Source organism: Monopterus albus, unplaced genomic scaffold, assembly GCF_001952655.1.
Source record: "Monopterus albus unplaced genomic scaffold, M_albus_1.0 scaffold14.1, whole genome shotgun sequence".
In the NCBI taxonomy this organism is placed as follows: Eukaryota; Metazoa; Chordata; class Actinopteri; order Synbranchiformes; family Synbranchidae; genus Monopterus; species Monopterus albus.
In genome coordinates this window covers 463,417-486,476 of record NW_018127894.1, presented here as the reverse complement: position 1 = coordinate 486,476, position 23,060 = coordinate 463,417, and the positions used below count along the sequence as shown (strand labels likewise).

The window sequence follows — 23,060 nt, the reverse complement described above, 5'->3', positions numbered from 1 at the left end:
TGATTGTTGTGTCTTGTTGCTTTTCTTCTTTTGTCTCTCCTCTATCCACTCACCCCAACCGGTCGAGGCAGAAGGCCGCCCACCAAGAGCCGGGGTCTGTCGGAGGTTTCTTCCGTTAGAGGGAGTTTTTCCTCCCCACTGTCGCCAAGTGCTTGGTCAAGGGGGATTTGTTGGGTTTTCCCTATGTAATAATATTGATAACAGTAAGATCTAGACCTTACTTTGTAAAGTGTCCTGAGATGACTTTTGTTGTGATTTGGCGCTATACAAATAAGATTTGATTTAAAATTTGATTTGATTTGTCACTTTCCCTCTGCACACAGCAGAGCTCTTCACCATTAACATAATCAGAAATGTAACACAGGAGAAAAAACAAAGCACTTACAGCAAGCAGATTCATGATAGTGTGACCAGTCTCTCCGAAGAGTGGCTTTCTGAAGCGAACGCTGAACAGTGGACACGGATAAACTGCAAAACAAAATGTTTACTGAAGGCTAAATGCACAGCAGTAATGCGCCACTACCAACATGCTTTTATTGTTTCCCCTGATGATATTTTTAATGTGAAGGCTAATTGTTATTGTTCATCAACTGTCCTCCTCTGTTGTCATGGATATAGATCAAGTACTTCTGCAGAATAATGACAATTCATAAACTGTTTTGGTGTTTTGGGTTCAGCACTGACTATAGCAAGTAGCAGAAAACTGGTCACACAACAGCATAGTTATAGTTTTAATTTTTTGTCTGTGCTGTTGTAACAGTATTCCTCCTCATTATTTTATTGTTTTATTTATCATTTTCAGTTTAGTAAGGCGTTTCATGTTTTTATTACCTGCACCAATTAGATTTCCTGTGTTTTCCAACTGTGCTGTGAGGAGGAACGCTCTTAATCCTCAGGTGAAAAATAAGGCTGCTGTTTTCTCGAGCAGCCAAAGCTCCTTACATGACTATTTTTAGCTTTATCTCAACAAACTTCTGGAAATAAGATCCTGCCAAAACTCTTATTAGCAATAAAAATGCATCTCAGCCTCAGTTTGCAGTTCAGCAAGGATCCTTACACTGACAATTTTCCCAACTTTCTGCTGCAGTCTGCTTAAAGTAAGAGGTGAGAGCACAGAGAACTACACTGTATGTGCAGTGGACTAATGTCATGGTGGTGCTAACATTCTGTGTGTAACAGCTTATGTGGCTTTGTTAATACATTGTATGAGAGCAGACAAGAGGTTGCAGGTCTGGCTGTGAGAGAAGGGTAAGTTCCGTAGCTCAATCCAGATTTAATATTTTACAATACGAATCTAATCTAATGAGGAAAGATGCAAACTCTGCTCATGCCAAATTTAACTTGATGTTTTGGTTTTAAGGTCTGACAGCAGTGATCTTTGCCCTAAAAGAAATTCTGTAAATCTGACACAGTTAGTGGTCCATCTTCTGTCAGATGCGATTATTTTATAATGGTTGAGATCAAACATGGACTTTGAATTTCAGTTTCTGCAGCTTTTCACCGAACCCCAGTAGTCATAACTCACATCGGTACTCTGCACCCAGCCGCAGCATGAGGCGGATGGGGAAGACCTTAGCCCAGGGCGTCTCCCACTTTTGTATCAGGATGCCAAAGAGGTAGGGTGGGTTTGGCAGCAGCAGGTCCTGCAGCGACTGGAAGGAGGGGCTGATGTAGAGGAATCCACCATGCTCCTTACTGCCTAGGAAGCTCTGCGTGAAGAACGAGTGACTCAGGTGGCTCAGCACGTTGCCTTTAGGAGACGAGGAGGGAGAGAGAGAAAAGAGAGGTTAATGATACAGGAGGTGTGAGGAGGATGAGGGGCTGGTGTAGCAGGAGAGGAAGGACACAGCAGGAGAGTGGGGTCGTTTAGTAGGTGTGTGGGGTACAAAATATAAAAAACTGGGAGATGGGATTAAAATGAAGATGATGAACACAAATAAGAAGCAGAGGAGGAAAAAGCAGAGGTTCTCATCTTCAGAACAGGGAGATAGATATGACAGGCAGAGGCTCAGTGCAATCCTGGCTGTTCACCGTGCTTAGTCTGTACAAGAGTGAATAAAACCTTGCTGCTTGTACTACAACCTCACATTACCCACAAAGGGTTCCTGTTACTAATTTTCTGTTGGAGAGACATTAGATGCCACACAACACAACAACCCTAATGATAAGACAAAACTTGGTGGCTGGGACTTGCTGAAGCCGGCACTTCTTCTCGAGACCTGACTGACGGCAGCTTAATCATGGACGACCCACACAATAATGGCTCCCTTCCAGCAGCCTGAAACTGCTCCAGTGTGAATCTGAAAAAAGAAACTGTCTGAAGGAGCCAGTCGTTAAAGTTACCAATATTAACCCTGTTTGCTCTGTAGCATACGAGTTAAAAATGCAAGGGAAGTGATTGTGCTGTGTCACGCCTGGAGGGAGGTGACCTGACAGCAGGATGCTAATATTTGGACCGTTTTGTCTGAAAAAGGCAGACAATTCAGCAGCGGTGCACAGTAACCTGGTTTCCAAACAGAGAACGACTGGGAGCACCTGCCGTCTCTACAGAACAAAAACTAGAGCTGGAACATTTTCCTCTTGCATTACCTAACATTGCTTTGGGGTTAGCTCATTGTAACGGACAGCGGCTGACTGAGACAGGTGGACTCACCTGTGGACCTAAAGAGAACTACTAATGAGCTATCTCCCCAAAGAGGGGTCCATAGTGGAGGTGGACTGGTTTCACAGTGAGCCTCCTTGTGGAGTTGCTGGTTGCTGGTTGTGTTCTTACCACTGAGGGCCTCCTGGTAGAGCTGCACAAAGTGGGTAAAGATGTCTTTAGGGATTGTCTTCTCATCAGGGAGACACTGGAGCAGTATGACCACCTCTGCCTGGCCAACGGCATGCATCCCCTTCGTCGTCACATACCAGCACTTCCTGTTTACGTCTGTGGTTGAGAGAGAGAGCAGAAAACAAGTGTCATATCAGACAAGCATGAGGATTGGACTGATCGTATGATGCACTTGGACTCCTGCATCAAGGACCACAGTGGAAATAGGTCTTAGACTTTGTGTTGTCATGGGCATTTTATAGATGGAGTGACCTGGGGTCTGCTCTCACATTGTGCCAAATAAATTAAACTAAAATTACACATCAGAGTCAAGAACCTAGTCATATTCTTGAGCACAGCTCAAGCCTGAATTGAATGCTTTTAAATGAACAAAACAGCAGCACTAGATTAAACAAAGATTCAGTGCACCTCTTGTCCCACCCTATAAGCTTACTTCTTAAACATCCTATGCACAAACAGCAAAAATCACATGAATAAACCACAAATCACTAAGTGAGTAAATAGGTACAGTTCTTGTCAAGTCAGATCAGTCTTTTTCCCCGTCACAGTGCTGGTACCTCGTACAAAATTAGCAATAATTAGGCCAGCTGTCTCCATTTAAAAATGTCATCGATGCTACATCCATACGTGAATAAATCAACATCTAGTAAAATCTTAAGCATGTGAGCAAACAGGAGATCATCTAAGTCCCAGCTTTAAAGTCTTGTTGTTCTGTGCTTGTTCACTGTTGAAGATTGTACAATAGGCTGCAGAGTTCTGTAATAAATGATTAAATGAAACAGTAGACTCACATTGCAAGAACATCTCTGCCACCCACACTGGTCATTACTTAAGTAGCTTAAGGCTTCATTAGCAAAATAAGTGTTAAAATGCATCACTGATAACACCTGTTAGAAGAGAGAAAATACTCTTACTTCATATTAACAAATGTTTAATTTCTTAGCTGTGACTAGATGTCCCCTATTTTCTGTAATGGTCCTGTCATGTCTGAATGAATATCATCTAAATCTGAACATCCTATGTCTGAAAAGGGTTATAAAACAACTCGAGAGGCAAGAAAAGCAAACAAGTCTGAATTTTGAGTATGTCCGGGGGGAAAAAAAAACTAAATCAGGCATGAAAAGAAAACAAAAACAAATACTGTGCAAATAGTTATTTTTCCTTTAGATCATCAGGAAATTATACATTAAAAGTGGGTCTGCACACTCATTACTGCTCCTTCCAAAAACCTTTCAATACATTCTCAGTGTCCTCAAATCAGTGCTTAAAAATTGTGAGGAAAAGACAGCTGGCTGGGTAACTCACAGTTGACAAGCTTGACCATGGCGAGCAGATTAGCATTGAGCACAAAGACCAGGGGGTCTGGACCTCCCTCCTCCAGCTGCTGCATGAGGACAATCTCTGACGGCCTCTCTTCCACAGCGTAGTCTGCAGGTGGGTCAGGGAAGTAAAAGAAAGGGAGAAAGGAGGATTTGAGGTAAAGTTAGTTATACAGGAGGAAGCAATGATGAGAAAGGGTGGAGATGTCAGTGAGAATTGGGGTGAGGTGAAGATGGAGAAGGAGTTACAAGGGCAGTAGGAGAGGGAAATGATCACACCAAGTTAACACCAGCTAGAGACCAACAAAATTCAAAACATCATCACAGTATCTCTTTGTTGGCAATGAGTGGTCGTAACATGAGCCGTGATATTAATAAGCACACTTCATGAGCACAAACACAGCAACTGACGGAGCAATGGGGAAGCAGCAGAACGGTGAGGATGAGGGCAAGCACCTGTGATGTGGCCTCCCGTACCTCCTTTGACTCCAGTGGATATGAGGATGGGAGGGAGTCCGTCCTCCGGGATCAGACTGAGGGAGCTGCCCACGGGGCTGCCCACCGGGGCAACAGGGGCATGGGCTGCCTGGGAGTAGAGAGGAGGGTGGAGTTAGATGTACTATAGGTTATAAAACAGTGGGATGGAATACCAAAAGCATGGTCATGGGTGCAACAGGTGTAGTAAGTAACAGGTGCGGGTGTGCAACCAAATCTGTCATCATCTACACCTATATCCACAAACAAAATGTGTAATTCTGCATACTAAATTGACCAGGTGCCATTCAGGCTTCGACTGGTTGAACTGATTTGTTTAAAATAATGTACAGATTTAAGGAGAAGCCCAGAGTGATCACTGTCTAGCTTCTTAATCCCAATTTGGCTACTAACAAACACTGCCACCAGCCATTTAAATTAACAGCAATGTTGGCCAGTATTTCTACACTGTCAGGTTGTACCTTTTGCACAAATGACAGCAGTAGAAAACAACACCCGACACCCAGAATTGGTGTATTTAAGAGGGACAGTCCAGTCATTTAGCATTGCTTTCCATTAAAGCTAAATTTGTATACTGAAAATGAAAAAAGGGGGTTTGCTGGTAGTGATGAACCTACATAGAACCATCCCCACAAATCCACAGTGCACATCAGCTCTATAGCACCTCTCAGCTCATTGGTTTTATTTTAGTTATTTTCTTTAACCAGGAACACTTCGTGGTGATTAAAAATCTCTTTTTCCAAGGGTACCCTGGTAACAATATCAATCATGACAACACAAACACAAACACCTTCCCACTAGTCAAGCAAGTAATAAATATAAATCAAACCCTGTAAAAATATAAGTCAGATACATATTTCAAAGCATTAAAACGAACTGAATTAAACACCCTGACAGTGGCAAGTACCCGATGAAGCATGTCATATCCTGCAACTTCACCATATGGTTCACCCTTACTGGTCCCTGTTCAAGCTGTTCTCCTACAAACACAGGCAGCTGTTTTGATTAAAATAGCTCTGTATGCTACATACCCTGCACCAAACAGCAGACAAAGTTAGCACCTAGCTGGTAGAGCAGGGTGGAGCATTTGGAAGAGCCAGATATTTATTTCAGGAGTTGGAGGAGACCAGAACAGCTAAAACAAAAGTGCCAATTAGACTTACTTTCATCGAGGGAACAGAAACATAATTCCGGATGAATGCTAATGTTAGCCAGTGACTTCTGGATGTGTAAATAGGCATCTGTTTGCTAACACATTCACCACCACAATATCAACAGATGACAGTCTGCCAATGTCGTTTTTATATTTGTTACACTTCCAATAGTGACCAAAAAGCAATTAAGCCAACATATTTTATTTGTTGTTAATCTAAACCTGGACAGTCAGGATCGACACTGAAAAGGCAAAGATTTCCTGACATTTAGTTTTCTAGTACAAGTGAAATTCACTCAGACACTTATGTGTTATTGGACCCTCCTCAGCTGTTTTTTTTTTCATGCTGCCAGACTGTAATGCAAACTTTTTGTAATTTGTAAAGACCACAGTGAGGTTACTCATAGGCTTAGTAGTACTCCTTGTGACAACTAAATAAATTTTGACATGTAAAACTGACTGCCCTTTTAACATTACTACTTGCCTGAACTGAAAATTCTATTATTCTATACATTATAAAAGGTGCTAACCCACACAGCCTGTTAGAAAGAAATCAGTATTAAAGGTTCACCACTTCTCTACTGCCACTGGAGAACCACAGTAGTCACCTTACACTGAGTGAAACCTTTGGCAGTAAATTCGGATCCCTGCATTATTAAGTCCATCCCAGTATGACTTTCAGCACCACGTGAAGTGTCTGAATTTTTGCTCAAATTGTGTCTGCATAGCGTCAGTGAGCCATTTAACGCTTCAACAATGACTCTGCTCAACAGGCCTTGAATCATCCTGACAGTTGGCATTCAAGTTCACTGAGTGTACAGCTCAAACACAGAAACAGCCAAACTCTAAAGCACATTTCTCACTGTCCAAAAACCCCATGCAAACTCGCCACACCTTGGTTTTTGACCGCTGTGATAATGTAACTACAGGGACAAATGACCCGGCACAAATAACTGTGCAATCAACATGGGTCATCATCTGCTTTGCCTTGGCTTGGAAACAATGGGAAAGCCAAACTCAGCTAAACCCGCGAACATACACAATGATGCACGTCGTCATCACTTCAGCAATTGCGAACAAGGAGGTAATGAAGGGCTGTCTCCTCCGTTGATAATTTCAGCAATTCTTTGCCGTCCAAGCCATAAATTCCATCCGTCTTTGTTCAATCAACACTCTAATATACAGTAGTTCAGTCTACGCCGAGTTTCAACACTTTGGAAGATAACAAAAGTAAACACGAAGAAATACCGTTGACCGTCTCACTACCTTCCATGCTGCTTTGTTTACCAATCTGCTTACCAGCACAGGTATTTGACATCACCAGCATGATAACGTCAAAGATGACGTACCAGAGGGGCAAGAAGCTCATCTGCTGGAGAGCCGGGGTGGTCAGCAGTGGGAATCCTGTCAGAAGCCAGTTAAAGGCCAGTTTAGCTGGGTATAAATACCCATGTATACACAGTACTTTCGGTGGGAAAGCACTATAATAGTGGTCACTTACGTTGGCTTACAGTGAACAAAGCAGAGTACATTCAAACTTTGGGCACATCTGTCTACTGGTATTTCTAACTCTAAATAAGCAAACAACTAGCGTTTCTTTTGGACCCTGCTTCTTGCCTGTTTATTCCAGTCTATGACCCAGTAAATCACCAAGAATCCCACAGAAAGAGTTCTTTGTGGCTTCTTTCAGCTGACTCTGGAGAAGCTAATATGACCATACAATCTAACCTGATAGCATCAGCTGTGGCTCCATGTTTGTTGTGCCAGGCCTACCTCTGAGGAGTCAGAGGTGGAGGATTTGTTCGAATACGCAGAGATGGCCAGTGACTGCGAGGGGGCTGGGCTGGAGGTCGGAGGTTTGGAGGACTCTGCTGTGTCTCCATTAGGTAGGACCCCATCAGCAAACCACACCCTTCTCTGCTCTCGTGATAGAGACCCTAAATGTTAGCGAGACAAAATTGCATTTTACTTCAATGTGAAACACCACAAGCCCAAGTATGAGAAGTGCAATCTGTTATCGGTACAAGATAAAAAAAAATAATAATCTCTGCTCAGGAGTAGCCAAAAAAAAAAACCCTACTTTAAAAAAGTAAAAACAGGATCTCACTGAAAAATGTGAAAAATAAGTGTCAGAGGTTTATTATAAGATTTTTATTCTCGATGAAGGTCATACCCTCATTGCCAGGCTGTTTCAAGACTCCCACAGGCACCATGACGGTAGGTGGAGGGGAGCTGAGTACCCCAGAGGCCTGGGCCTGCTGCAGAGGGGGGATGGTGGAGCAGTACTCCGCTGGGTTGTTGGGGTTGGGACTCTGATTGCTTCCAGTGACCAGCGACTCCCATGACTGAGCTGCAAGAGAGATCATTGGCATAAGTTAGGAAATGTTTGCGTACAAGGTAAAAAAACTATGCAGACTGGAAAATTCATCTTGTAAGCAACGCATCTAGCCTTACACACAACTGTTGCATATTTAACACAGGTACCTGTACTTCTTGTACATAAATCTTAATAAATGCCAAATCTACACACAGAAATACAATGGTAGTAAAAGTATCACTGGAACAAAACAGATGAATGCTGTTAAAGCTGACACAGGCCAGGATTAATAATATTCCCAAATACTGTCTTATCTTGTAACTCATTTTGCTAATGACTTCCTACATGCAAAGATGCTCACCGCACGTCAGAGCAGAATGACATGTGACACAGACGCGGGCCTCCTTCCTTTCCATGTACATGAGCCTACACTTCAGACTGCAGCAGGCCGCGCAGAATACCTTAAAAACCACAAGGAGACACAGCAACATGTACAATTCATGCTCCTAATTATTTCACATTCACTGTGAAGATTTTATAATAGTGAAGAACTGAAAAGACTAAGACTAGTTAGAAGTTGGGACTGAATATGCAGCAAATGTTCCATTTTATGGGTATTGATTTCCTGTTCTTAGCAAGCGCTTCAACGAGCTGCAGCTGTGTACAGGGCACTTTACTTTCAACGGATTAGCACCTCTTTACACATCATTATCCAATAACATATATTTAGTTAATGATTAGACAGTGGGTGGAGGATCCTTTTAATTTTAGACCCTCACTGCACCGTTATAAGCTGGGTTGTGGATCTACCAGTCTGGCAGCAGATGCACTGAGGATCCTGCTGTGTCTATTGTTTGCGGCTCAGTGCCGGTGTCAGAGTTACTGCAGTGCCAGCTCCTCCCTGCTCAAGTGGCAAAGCGTGTGCTTGTTTACCACCATGGGAAATTAAGTAGCAGTCCGGCGATTTTCCATTGCAGTGTCCACATCTTCAGTTTAAAGTGGACTCCCCACTGCATGTGTGGGTGGCCATGATGCTGGAAAACTACCTGCACACTCGCTGAGTTAATCTGCCAAGAACGGCCTAAAAAGGAATGCATTTAATTTCACCTCCTTACTCCACAGAGTCAAACAAAGCTTCTATAAACTCACTGAGGAAATATTCTTCTGAACCATTTGCAGTGTATTTCTCATAGCTTTTCACCTTGTTCTCATGTTTGCCTTTCCTTAAGCACATCTTTATCCATTTTTGTTAAAAGCAGTGTATATTGTCTTCACTGCACCACTTGACCTTAACATTGACGATTCCAGATAAGTGTCGAAATCAACTCGTGTGCGCCAAAGATCCTAAAAGGTTACTCGCTCACAGTTAAAAACCCAGCACAAAGGCATCAGTGTTGGGGATTATCACTTTAAAAGCAACTGTCATGCTCCACTAACCTTGCCACAGGCCCTGCAGTGGTGCCTCCTCTTGGTGAAGGTGAACTTGGCATCACATTTCATACATATGGGAGCCTGGGAGTCGGGCACCCACACGGGGGCAACCTCTCCCAGGGAGCTGGCAGGTTTCCTGCACAAAGTGTCCTGCTGGCCTGCCTGGAGGTCATTGTCTGGGCTCTCTGATGGCATCAGAGAAGGAGAGTGGACAAGACCATCTCCATTCCCAGCTGCACTCTGATCAGTCCCACAGAGTGTAGTTTCAGACGGTGTGCCTCTCCGACACTGGTTCTCAAGGTTCTTGTTCTTGGTGATGGTGGACAGGCCAAGCTGGTTTTGGACCTGTCCCAACAGTGGCTGTGGAATCTGGAGTTTAAGGTTGACTGGCTGTTTTGGTCGTGCGCCTCCATAGGGAACACTGACCGGCTGCAGTCGATTGTTGGTGACTTTTGGTTGGCTGCTACTTGACCCCACTGCTGCTCCATCACTGCTCTCCTGCTTGCTCTCCTCCATTTCTTTCTCCTCAGTGACAGAGTCCTCTTTGGAGGGGACAGGACATGGAGAAAAACCCACCCCCTCCTCTTTCTCTTCTGTCTCTTTTAGTTTGGAATGATTACCGCTCTGGTGCTCCAAACCATTGGGAAGGCTCATTATCTTGAGGAGCTGGTCTATCTGTCCCTCTGGACTACAGCTCCTCTCCTTCTCCACGCCGATCACATCAGGTACAGATACACCATTCTCCTCCGCCTTACAACCAGTACTAACATCCCTCCCACCGTTCAGGAGAGTTCCACCCTGCTCCTCGTTTGAATTTGCTGTTTGTCTTTTTTGACCAAAGTCCTGTACAGCAGTTGTACTGGCCTCCTCTTTGACACCTTCCTCATTCTGTGTTATTGTTTCCACATTTGGATGAATCTTCGCAGACTGTGCTTCGTCTTGTCCTATTCCAACCTCAAAGGTAAAGAGAGTGTGACAGACAGTGGAGCCTCCACCTCCTCCTGCTGAGGCAGCTCTCCCCTCCAGAGGAGGTTCACCCTCCTCATCGGAAGGACTGGGCCTGTTGTGGGGAGGAGAACTTATCTCCTTAGTGAGCAGATCACGTTGTGGGCTTGCAGGGCAGCCATTCTCCACGGCACCGCATGCCGTCACAGGGTGCGGCGAGAGGTCGTCGGTCCCCACCAGTTTGCCAATGTTGGGCTGGGGGAGTGGTGGGCTGTGGATATCTGCCGGCCTCTCCTCTGCCCAGGATGAAGGTTCAGGACTGGGATGTCTTTTAGGTTCTGTCCCTGTGGAGGCACTGGAGGAGGAGTCTGAGAGAGCCTTGAATGGCAGGGAACTGTCCCGAGGGCTGAGGTCTGTGTGGGCCAGGGCGGGGTTTAAAGAGAGTAGATGGGCAGGAGGGGCCAGGATCTGGGTCCACTTGGCTTCTGAGAGAATGGGAATGTCCACCTCATCTGGCACAGGCAGAAAAGAGGAAAACAATCAGATGGCTTGCGCTTTGCACTGTTTTAAAACCTTAGTCTTTCTGTGTGAAAGGATACCAGTTTATCCTATTGGAGCTGGATTGTGAAAAGATGCACATCACAGACTTCAAGCCGACGCCTTTAGAAAAGTAGCAGTTGCTCACCATTGCTTGAATGAGAGCATGTGTGTAAAAATTACAACAATTAAACAATATTGTTGCCAATTGATCGACTAATTGTTCCACAAAGATTCAACAGTAGCTTTGCTGCACTTTGCATTTAACGTCATCTATATCTGTTGTACTAAACCTCTTAGCCTCAGTTTTCTGGTCAGTTTCTTGTCACAGTTAAAACATGAAACAGAAAAACAGGATGAGGACTTACAAAAGGAACCTCAAATGAACTGCCACAGAGAACTGATACAAAGATACACACTCCCATGTGATTGAAAAAGATAAAAATGGCAGGAAAAAAAAAAAAAAACAGGGGACACAATGAGAAATGAGGCTGGCATGGACTGGGAAATTAGTGTGTGGATGCACTGGGAAATTCTAGGAAAGTGGGTCAAACGGTTGGGTCACCCCTGGGAGCATCAGTCAAGTTGACATGTGGATGCTGTGCAATTTGAACGGAAATTGTTATAATAATTATTCAACATGATTTTCACACACAGCCATGTCAGCTACTGTAGCGTGCTCTCCTCCCTCCACCGGAATAAATTCTAAGCTGTTTTAGTACAAGCTGTACCAGGTCCAAGCGCACACAGAGTTAATCTGCCAGGCTGGATCTCTGGCAAAGGACATGCAGATAATTACTACAGCAAAAATACACACCAAGCTCACAGCACCAACAAAACACATGATTTGTGTGTGTGAATCAGCAGGCCTGTCATTTTTCTAGGGTCATCTATGATAAATCCAGGGGGTGGGGTCTTTCCTCCATAATAAGGAGACCTTTTTATACTGGAGAGCTGGAAGCCTAAAGATACACAGCTCAATAATGAAGTGTTTACTTAACAATTACCATAAATAAACCGTGGAACCAGCTTGAAAAAAAAAGACCTAATATAATTTCATTAAATATTGTGAGCATTAAGTGTTAAAAAAACGACAATGCTCTTGCCTTGCACCAACTGTACAGCTGATTGTCTTGACACCTTGATGACCTACTCATGGGTTGCATAATGACATCCTAATTACAGCTCTTCTAAAAGTTCAGTGGTCTCATAGTGACACCTTGTTCCATCCATCTTTTCAATGACTCACTGTTTGTGTCTGTCTCATCTCCACATTCATGAAAGCTAGCGCAGCAGCTCACCTTCGTTCTGCTCAAACTCATCCAGAACCTTGTCCAGGTTGAAGGCCTCGGCCTGGAAGTAATTCTCCATGAGTCAGGAAGCTCCACCCTGCCAACAGCCGTGTGAACCTTGAAGCAAGAAGAGAAATCCATTCACATTTCCATACTGTCTGCAGATGCCCCAACAGCCTGACTCATATCTTATTTATCATACCTTTGTCCTCTACTCTGTTTAATAGGATTCGATTAAGCAGGAATATCCTTCAACTCTCTTCGACTCCGATTTCTCATTTTCCTCCCAAGCAGTCCTCTCTTTTGTGATCACTCAGGTGTCTCATGGTTAGTAAAAGACAAGTACATGAATGGCTCAAAGAGACTTTTTGGTTAAAAAAATTTAATGATCTGGAATACTGTAGCAAGGTCACAGCCAAGATTGTCAAAATAGCTGCCGATTAATTATCTAGTGATCAGCTAATTGTTTCAGCTCTAGATGTCACACCCACCCAGGTGTCTGCACATGATTAAATAACCAAAGTTTAGCTAGTGCTGTGGTTACTTGCCAAATTTTTCATGGCATGCTCCCATTTAATTTAATTTAGATCAAGGACAATGGTTAGGGGAAAGATAAAGGACTTAATTTTGTACACATAAAGATCCTATCTACACTGTGCTGAATTTCACCATTTCTTAGTAGATCTACCAATTAAAATTTGTCCTACTATAAGACTTTTAGCATTATGTTAAAACAAAATATAAATATTCCTTGGTAGGCTATACCCAGTGTTCACTTAACACATACATTTGTTTTGACAGTACATACTTTTCCATATTCTCTTCACCCTTATATCTATTTATATTTCTCAGTGTGAAATTGAACACAGTTGTAAAATAATATGCAAAGTCATATTAGTTAAATTTACAATTCAATTTTATTGACTCATATCAATAAAACTGGTCTGTTCTGTAGTTTATGGTGGTATTGTGAACTTTATCATGAGGAACTGTTTGTTTTATAACTGCAATGTAGTGGAAATGGTCTGCAATCTGTATATCCTGTAGAGACACCGAGCCATGAAGTACTGTAAGACTACGTCCTCCGTCAGTCCTCACCTACACAGAGGCCCTCCTCAGCAGTCCCAGGTGGTGTTTCTTCTCAACAGGTTTCCCTCTCAGTTCTCACTTCACCCAGTCTGGCAAGCGCCCAGCGCCCACACCTTAGAGCAGGGGAACACCATTCAGTAACGAGCTGCTTCTCAACTTGCGTGGCAAAGCATGCTACTACATTACAAGGTGATACAATGAGTTAAATAAATACTTAACATACATGAACTTCAGTTTACTGAAAAATGAAGACTGAATCTCAAGACTGACTGAAGCCGAGTGCTTTTTCTGTGCTTGATACTGCGCTCGTGGGTGAAAAGTGTCAACACCTGAAGTTTATCGCACAAACCAAGGTTCTCAGTTATGAAGGATGCTTCTCAAATCCCATTTTTGCAACACAAATACTATCTTCAAAACATCAAACCTCACAATCCATCTAGAAGTTAAAACTTTATACAATCTTTATACTCTCAAGAGGAGTTAAAATGAGACAAACAGATTAGTTGATAGCCAGAAAATTCATCAGCAACTATGATAAATCAATTAGCGCTGTTAGAGATAATGAAAATAATCATTAGTTGCAGGCCTACAATTATTTCAAGCAAAAACGCCAAACATTTTCTGATTCCAACTTCTCAATTGTGACGATATGGTGCTTTTTCTTTGTCAAACATGGTAGGAAACTGACTGGGGTTTCCAGTGTTAGAAAGACTAAACAAGCAATTTGAAGATTTCCCCTTGGACTCTGAAATTTTTTAATGCAGATTTGTCAAGGATTTCTGACATTTGATCTACACTTTCCTACATTATCACCTTCAGGAAGGAAGGATTTATTGAAAGAATGCTTATTAGACTTTTAGCTGGGTGTACCTTAACTCCCAACCGAGTGAGTAATAAAAATAATCTATTTTCGAGGATATGATAAACAGCTGTGTTGAAATAAACACAGTCACAGTCTTGAGAGCTCAAAGTTAATGTTTCTTTCCATCATAGTGAAGATGCATCAGAACTAAATCTTAGGATATATGCTGCTCAAAAAAAATAAAGGGAACACAACATAGTTGAATGTCTTATTTTTTTGAGCAGTGTAGTTCAGGAGCAACAGCCTGCTTTAGTTGATAGTACAGTACAGTATCCAGCTTACTGAGTACTCAGCAGAGTGCGTATTCCATATGAACATACATAGTCAACCATTAGCCATCCAAGTTCAACAAGGGAATCAGAACCATGAATGAAAAACAGCTAAAGCCTGAATCACTGCACTGTAAACCTGCCCAGTCTGTCCTTGCTGATGAGGAGACCTTGTAGTGAGGATGCGATGTGCTGGCGCATGAGGAGGTGTGTGTGTGTGTGTGTCCATGTGTGTGGGGGGCTTCAAATGAGTAACAGCCAGGCTGAACTTCAGGGTCATTCTCATAAGTACAAGTGCAACCATGGATTGCACGAGAGACCAAATATTCCACAGAGCGAAGGCCTTGAAGAAAGGAGCAGCGTCAGCACATTTTCAGCTTAGTTTAAAATGCAAGAACGGACACAATGTCAGCACAACTGAGAAGGCACAGGACATGAGGTTACACATGCAGTGTGTATTATGTACTGTGAGGTTAAAACATTTCAGCCACACCACTGATGAGGCTGAAGGAGAAAACTGCTATCAGAGCCAAACAGAACAGAAAATTGCAGAGACTACAAAAAGTCTACAAATGCTATTCTACCCAATGTCCTTCCAGCTGCTAGAAGGTTTAGTGAGACAAAAAAAAAAAGAGACACCATATGCTGCTCCTAACCACTCTTTGCCCCGCCCATGAAATCCTGTTTCTTAGCAACAACGTAAATTATGGATGCCTGATTGTGACAAACTGTACAAATTGCAGCCTCCGGTCTGAACCTAGCATTACCTGACCAACATTACACAAACCCTGACATACTCCCAAAATGAAAATCACATTAATTCAATACAAAAGTAAAATCATGACCATGCTAGTTTGCTCATGTTACCAAAACAAACACATTAGCTTTAGATGCTAACACATTCAGAAGGAAGATGTGAATCCAATCCGAGTCTTCTGGCTGCTTTTAACACTCTCCATCTCAAAAAAGCCAAACTGGTGTTAACCCTGGTTTTTTCCTCTCTCTTTGCCCCATTCTCTGTGCAAAAGAAGGCCATCGCTTCAGTCTAGCAGCCACTGTTTTGGACTTTTAAGTCCTCCATGGTAGGCTGTTCGAATTAACAACTCATGGTGTGAAAAACACTGTTATAACCTTGGCAGCTTATAACCTCAGTTTATAACCTTATATAACCTGAGGCAGCTTTACAAACCGTAGTTTGACAGCACAGGGTAGAGAAGCTGTAGTAACAACAGAAGGGCTGTAGGCAGCAGAATGTCATTGGGGCGGGGTAAATTTGAGAGACACCACTTCCTGTCCCATTTTCACTCGATTCAGATGAATGTGAAAAAAAAAAAAAAGGTAATGCACTTTAAGGATATTACATCTGTCTTTTTATTACTGGTACCAAAACGTATGCTGTGAAAACACCTTCATACAGAACAAAATACCGTAATTTCCGGACTATTGAGTGCACCTGAATATAAGCCACACCCACTAAATTTAAAACAAAAAAACAGTTTGTACATAGCCGCAGGTGTCCATGTTATAACATGAGATATTTTGGCAGTCAGATCAATTGCCTTTAATTTGAAAGCAGACTGCATCATATGCATTTCGTCGTGTGTTTTCCATGATGAGGGTGTGTGCATGAAGCGAAAAAAGTAGCGGCTTATAGTGCAGAAATTGCGGTATGTTTCACACATGTTGGTACATTCAGCCATCTGATCCTTTCTTGGCATCCACACCTGTTCTTTCCTCAGGGAACAGCCCGCAGGAAGAAGAAGGTTGTTCACAAAACAGCAACAGCTGATGACAAAAAACTGCAGGGCTCACTGAAGAAGCCGGCAGTGCACAACTTTGCAGGGATAGAAGAGGTGAGGTGTCTCTAACAAGATCATATGCATTTCATTGTGTGTTTTCCATGATGAGGGTGTGTGCATGAAGCAAAAAAAGTAGCAGCTTATAGTCCAGAAATTATGGTAAATAATTATTAGAAATCAGAGGAAACAAACTACAAACAAGAATCTTGTTGTAAAATATCCTATATTGCTCAACTAAACCAGATCTAAAAGTCAGTAAATACCCAAAGAGTAAATGTCAGTCTACTTTAATGGTTGCAAGAGATTTCCACCTGATTGATGAGGATGTGAGTGCAGCTCCCTCAGGGGAAACAGTCCTACATTCTGGCAGCAGGAAGTTGATAAACAGCACTCTAGTATGTCCGAGTTTCCTCACTGTTTGTGCCCTTGTCTTATTTCATTATGCTGCCATGTCAGGACGTCTAGTCAGTCGTGGTTTATTGTGTTAGTAGTCTGTTAGGCCATCTCGTTATTATGCATTATTAGCATGTCTGGGTTATACTGGAGGCTAAAGCATGGTTGTTAGGCAGTGGGGGGGGTCAAATTTGCTTGGTTTAAAAATAGAACAGTCACTGATCTTGTTTTCAGTAACATTTCATTCAACCACCATTTTACAAAATACCTTTTATTTATATCTCTTACCCTATATGCTTTTGTTTTTATGTCAACACAAAATGTCAGAAATAAGATTATTCACCTTCCCAAGTTTATGTCTAAAAATACAACTCTTTCATGCACTTTGACTAAGGTTGCATTATTCAGCACCTCTGCAGAGTAATTAAATCTTAATCAGGAATGGGTTCCTGTCCTCATGGAGGTGTGTCCGAGTGTGTTTGTGTATTTTTGAATGCAATGTTCTGCAGTCCACAAGAGCTTTCCAGTCTCATATGGTGCGAGGTGATTTAAGAAATCTTCCACTCAGAATAGATGGAAACATCAGCTGAAGTGTCAGCTGCAGATGTTGAATGAGGCTAAACTTTGTTGCCTAGATGCTGCTCTGATTCAGTGGTCATTTCAGGTGATGTCTAAGCTGAATCATCACACACCATTTAAAATGCATGTAAAGATTTACTCTAATTCAATTTAGCATGCCAGTGTCTACAGTTGTTTCTTAATTTATGAGTAAGCACTGGGTGTTAACAACCTTGACGCTTGCTGCAGTCTACATGCCACCACCTGCTAGATTACAAAGCCGTCTGATTCACAACAAAGATGATGACTGCCCATTCATCCCTGCACTGCTGCCGTGGCCTGTCTGGTATTTCACTTAACATTAGAGTGCTTCTCTGCTATTTTGTGGCTGCTGTCAAGCACGTGGGAGTCGATTATAGATCTGCTCATTGTTTCTATTTGCAGGGTAAGTATGGCAGTCCGTCCAACTCTGACTCTGACTTGATGTGCTTTTGAACCTGTGTGCTTCTGCAATATCAGCACAAATTCTTCTGACATAAAGTGACCGTAGTTTTTGGCCCGTTTCTGTTCATTTTCATGCTGGAATTGTAACGCAATGCACCTGCCTCCAGCAATTACTTCTAGACCATAGCAGCACAAAGTTATAGATAATGACCACTACCTGTAATGGACCGTTACTAACACACTGCTGCCCACTGTTGAAACTGGGGAACGCAAACCTCAATACAACATAAATGTTGCACATTGCAGCTGCATTTCATGAGCACATTTAATTTCTTTGGATCATTATGACGGTTGCCTTAATTCTATTTAGTTTGACTGTTTTGGAATGCGGAGAGCTTTATCTTTCTGAGCCCACTGAGGCATGTGCTGATTCATTACCTTGGATAGGCATTCCTTCTAAATGCCCCAGTACTTCTAATAATTATGGACCTTGCTGTTATACGGCTGCACGACTCTACTGCCTCTTATGAGTCTATGCCATTATGTTTACACTACTTCATGGTTCTTCAAAATCACTGCCAAAAAACCACTTACTATTCTAAAGATCTTGTAGATGCTTCTGCTTCAATGTTTAATTGTTTTATTACTCCTGATAAACTTCTGGCCTCACTCTAGACCTCAGTATAAACACATAGACATACCTGCAAAATTTAAAGAACAATCTGGCCTTTACTCACTGAAATTGCTGTAGCTTTATACCAAAACTGGATTTTATTCATACCTGGGCCAAGTCAGCTCATTCTGATATTGCTGTTTTATCTGAAATATGACTTGCAAAATGCATCTTGGACACCAAGACAGTTTTACTTGTGAACAACGTTTTCCATTCCGACTGCCCTGGAAGTGTTGTCATATACAATTAGGAATTCATGTTATGCTAATATCTTGGTTTCTAAGTCTATTGTATATACAAACAGTTGGAACTCTTGATTTTAAATCTTAAAAATACTCTGTAGCTTCTCTATACTAGGAAAGTGTTATAGACCACCATCAACAGTGAGCAAGTCTTTGTCGCCACCTTTCTCACTTAGATCATGAGGAGATTGTTTTATTTCGTGAATCAAGATGGGATCTGATTAACAGAGAAATCTGATGAATTTAAATATCTACGATTCCTTGGATTTCACTGAAATTATAGACAGTCCTACACAGTCCAATTTTATTTTTCATGTTAAAATGTCACTACTAGATTTCATTTTGACTGGTGATCCACGTAAATACTCAGCAGATGGTTTCCGAATGACTTGAATGACAAATGTGTTTTAACTGTAACAAAACAAAGCCTGGGCTAAAGCAAGTAAGAAGCTCTGGATTACACTGTCTCCATTTTTAGCAACTGAGGAATCAATGTACAGCTAATATCAAAAAGCTAAATCTAATACACCTGTATATTCCTGTCTAAAGCAAAAGACTACTTCCAAGCTACCACTGACAGTCTGAATGAGCCCAGAAAGTTCTGGAAATAAACTAAAACTTTATCCACTTACAAAAACTAATCACCAACCTCCTTGTATTTTTAAGAATTTGACTACAGTGCCTGATACTCAGTATGTTGAACTGTTTCAATGAACCTTTTGTTGTCTGTTCGTTTTGACCAACTGTAAACATGTCAAATGTCACCGACTGTGTAACTGATGTTTAAAATTTTCAATGTAAGCCATTCTTCTCCACTGAAGTACATGAATGCTTAATAAAATATGTAAAAAAAAAACCTTCTGGCCCAAACGATTGTCTTTTTTTTAAGGCAGCTGCAGATCTCATTCCTTTTCCTCTCACACACATTTTCAATCTTACCTTTGTAACAAATGAGATTCCTAATATGTGCAAATAAGCTTCTGTTATACCTTTTTTAAAAGGTGGCAATGACTCTTTAAATAATTATAGGCTTATTTCCAATCTTTCTGTGCTGGCTAACATTCTGAAAACACTTGTAAGTAGTCAGTTGAAAGAGTTTTTGTACGCTAATGCAATTTTAACTGAATTAGTCTGGTTTTAAGAAGCAGCACAGTACTATTATTGCTGCAGTGAAGGTTCTGATAGTCTGGGCAAGAAGCATAGCTGTGCAGCTTTATTTATTAATTTATCTAAAGCCTTTGATACTGTGGATTATGGCCTGCTGAAAGAAAGGTTGCTTAACATAAAGTTGTCTGACTGAGCAGTAGGGTTCTTTACTAATTATCAAGTAGAATTCAGTGTATGAACGTTTATGGGCTCAGATCAAACTGGCTTGCTGCTGTTAATGGAGCACCCCAAGATTCTGTACTCAGCCCGCTTTTATTCTCTCTTTATATAAATACTTTAGGTGTTAATGCAGGTGGAACCTGTACATATTGTTATACCAGTGAACGTTTGTTATAGCTGCGCACCCTACAACTTCACTCTCACTTAATCAATTGCAGTCTCAGCTCAACTCAAGTTAGGATTAAATGCAGACTTAATGTTAACTTTATTAACTCAGACACTTGATATTGTGACAACCTGAGACAAGAAAATAGATGTTACTTCTAAATATCTAGGTTTCATTTAGGCAACATGTTCATAAGTTTTATACATTGCTGTGTTCTTTTTTGCATTGTTTAGACAGTACATTCAATAAGGATTTTACTTGAGGGGAAATCCTCTACATCTTTAAATTTTCTTCATGAAAGTAATTAAGGTTGTGCACCTTGTAAACAGTTCAATAAATCAAGGCTTCAAACCAATTTTCTGTGCAGTTCCTTATTTCTTCCCAGTGCTACCAACTTCCACGACTGCAAGCTTACATCCTGAAACAGCTTTTTAAGTTTATATTCAACATCGCTGTGTTCCAGACGCCGTCTGCACAGGGTGAAACCAGGAAACCTCAAATGATCACTTCCGCTCTTTAAGAATGGACTGACATAACTTTTTAACAGTGAAAACACATGACTGAATGACGCATTATTATGTAATGCTTCACACCCTGACCAGGTTTTCCACCCATTACTTCAATTCCCAATAACTGCTAGACATTAAATAAATGAAAGCAAAATGTATAAAAGCAAAACATGCCACAGGTTTGTATCCTCCTAAAGGTGACACTTCAATTTAAAAAAAAGATAATTTCCTTGACAAGAGGATGAAACGGTAAAACTGTTGAGGTTTTAAGAAGGAAAGATAAAGAAGAGAGTAGCAGTCTGGTTACAAAGAACTGCTCTGCTTCACAAGAAGTGCCAAAATCTATTATGAGCTTTCTTTCTATATCATGTTTTGATCTTCATTTAGACAAAAAAGGAGACAAGATTCCCATCAGGGAGAGACTTATAATACTTCCTGAAAGCATACAATAACCTACATCTTGGAGATCTCAGCACACATGAGAGCTTGTATTTACATGGGAGCCTACTGGATCAGTCTACCAATCAACCCCCCTGAGTTTTAACACCACTTAAAGATGGAGTGGAATATCATCCTCTCTTGCTAGAGGTAAAAAAAAAAACCTATCAAATGTCCTGTATATGTTTCACATCCAGCATAGAAATCAGTTGATGCAGACTGGACAGATGCCAAATAGGACCACACAAGAAAATGGAGGGGGTTATAAGGTTCTGGTAAAGTGAAAGTCACATTGATTTAGGGGAAAATGCACTTTAATAAAGGACCACATCTAATGATTATTTCCATTATTGATTAACCCGCCTATTACTGTTTCGATTAATTGCTTGAGGTATGAATTGTAAAAGAAAATGCCAGTCACAACTACTCAGAATCCATAAGAACATCTCCAAATGTGTCGTTTTGTCTGACCCAAATGTTTTCAGTTTAGTATTACAGATGACAAAGATGTGCAGCACATTCGGACATTTGAGACCCTGAAACTGAGAATGTGTATATTTTTGTGTGTGAAAATTATAAATGGTTGAAGATTATTTTTCTCTCTGATTAATGAACAAGCCTAGCTTTCTCTTCAGCAACTTGATTTCTATTTGATCACTGATCATGACTATTCAGGGCAGCCCTGGGATGAGAGACTTCTTCATAAATCCAGAGTATGACTAAGGCCTGCAGATCCAAATGATGAGGTAAATGCACAAGTCATGGCACCAACAAACCCAACCAAAACAACTCTCTAGAGCAAGTAGATGACCATTAGCTTGGATTATGCAACCATAATTGACACTGTGGCTGTGGGGCCAAGCACAGCCTCAGATGGTAAATATAATTCAGAGAAAAACTGGGTAAACACGAAAAACTGCTCTGTGTTATTAAATGCGACAGTAACTACAAAATCACAACAGCTGGGGGATTTTTTTACACCAGAACCTGGGTAGTGTTAGCTGGGCTGTTAGCTGAATTTAATGTCTACACAAAATCCATGAAGGGCCACAAGTTTCTAAGACGGTTATTACCACGTCGGTTAACGTGGTAAAAAAAAAAAATCTAGTTACAGAGACCAAATAATAACAAAAGTGAATGGCTGCAGGCTGTACCATAACGTTAATAGTAGCTAGCGTTAGCCCAACGGTTCAGCGGGCAATCGTGCGCCGAGTGACGGCAGCTACTTGCTGCTCTGACGGACAGTCACACCTTCACCGACTCGGCGGGTTTTGTGGCTAACGACCAGTTTTAACGGTATGGAGGAATTCCAAAAACATCTCCTCCTCAGGTTAACAGTCAAATTCTCATAGTCACTATAAGTATTTTGTGTCCCACTAGCGCTTAACTGACTGTTAGTCACAGCTTTAATGCAAAGGAGAGCGTTAACATGTTGTAGTTGATCTAAAATACAGTGCCACCACCTCCCTGGATTCCTAAACATTGAGCTAATGAAACACACCGTAAAATACAACACCACCATCCACACTGACTTCAGCTGAGTAAATGCTTGCCGTTGCAATGGCGGTTTGTAACATTAGAGCCTCAACAGAGCAATGAAGTGTCATGAAATCAAATTCGGTGACTCACCGGAGGAACCCTCATCTTTAACGTTACGTACCGTCCCGCGGAGTCCGTCCGTTAGTGTCCGTCATACCTAATCGCCTTTGAACTCTATTTTTCACCAGTGCCTCACTCAAACGGTGCAAGTCGGAAAGTACGGCTTGTAGCCTGCCGTAGTTGTGCGACAGCACTCAGGGATCCCTCCCCCATGCTAATATCTGAAAAAATAAGGAGCAACGTCAAGATTCCCATGATGGAGATGTGGAGCTTCCGGTCATTATTCTACAATAAAACTACTGATGACTGTCAAATCAAATCAAATCAAATTTTATTTGTATAGCACCAAATCACAACAAAAGTCATCTTTT

At 41.6% G+C, this 23,060-nt stretch overlaps 1 protein-coding gene across 4 annotated transcripts in view; it reads right to left on the bottom strand.

Moving 5' to 3' along the window:
• The window catches only part of zfyve9a (zinc finger, FYVE domain containing 9a), a 33,506-nt gene extending 10,555 nt beyond the window's left edge, over nucleotides 1-22,951 (bottom strand). Inside the window, exons 1-13 of one of the 4 annotated variants that reach the window (XM_020591276.1) lie at nucleotides 22,720-22,951; nucleotides 13,421-13,524; nucleotides 12,525-12,643; nucleotides 12,332-12,439; nucleotides 9,555-11,005; nucleotides 8,479-8,578; nucleotides 7,974-8,150; nucleotides 7,574-7,737; nucleotides 4,609-4,738; nucleotides 4,139-4,261; nucleotides 2,774-2,929; nucleotides 1,526-1,750; nucleotides 386-468 (exon numbers count right to left, since the gene is read on the bottom strand). In XM_020591276.1, the coding sequence (XP_020446932.1) occupies nucleotides 386-468; nucleotides 1,526-1,750; nucleotides 2,774-2,929; nucleotides 4,139-4,261; nucleotides 4,609-4,738; nucleotides 7,574-7,737; nucleotides 7,974-8,150; nucleotides 8,479-8,578; nucleotides 9,555-11,005; nucleotides 12,332-12,401 (2,679 nt within the window). In that variant the 5' untranslated portion in view covers nucleotides 12,402-12,439; nucleotides 12,525-12,643; nucleotides 13,421-13,524; nucleotides 22,720-22,951. The remainder of the gene's footprint in view (nucleotides 1-385; nucleotides 469-1,525; nucleotides 1,751-2,773; nucleotides 2,930-4,138; nucleotides 4,262-4,608; nucleotides 4,739-7,573; nucleotides 7,738-7,973; nucleotides 8,151-8,478; nucleotides 8,579-9,554; nucleotides 11,006-12,331; nucleotides 12,440-12,524; nucleotides 12,644-13,420; nucleotides 13,525-22,719) is intronic. The other 3 variants (XM_020591275.1, XM_020591278.1, XM_020591277.1) reach the window with 3 other exon arrangements.
• Nucleotides 22,952-23,060: the final 109 nt, after the last annotated feature.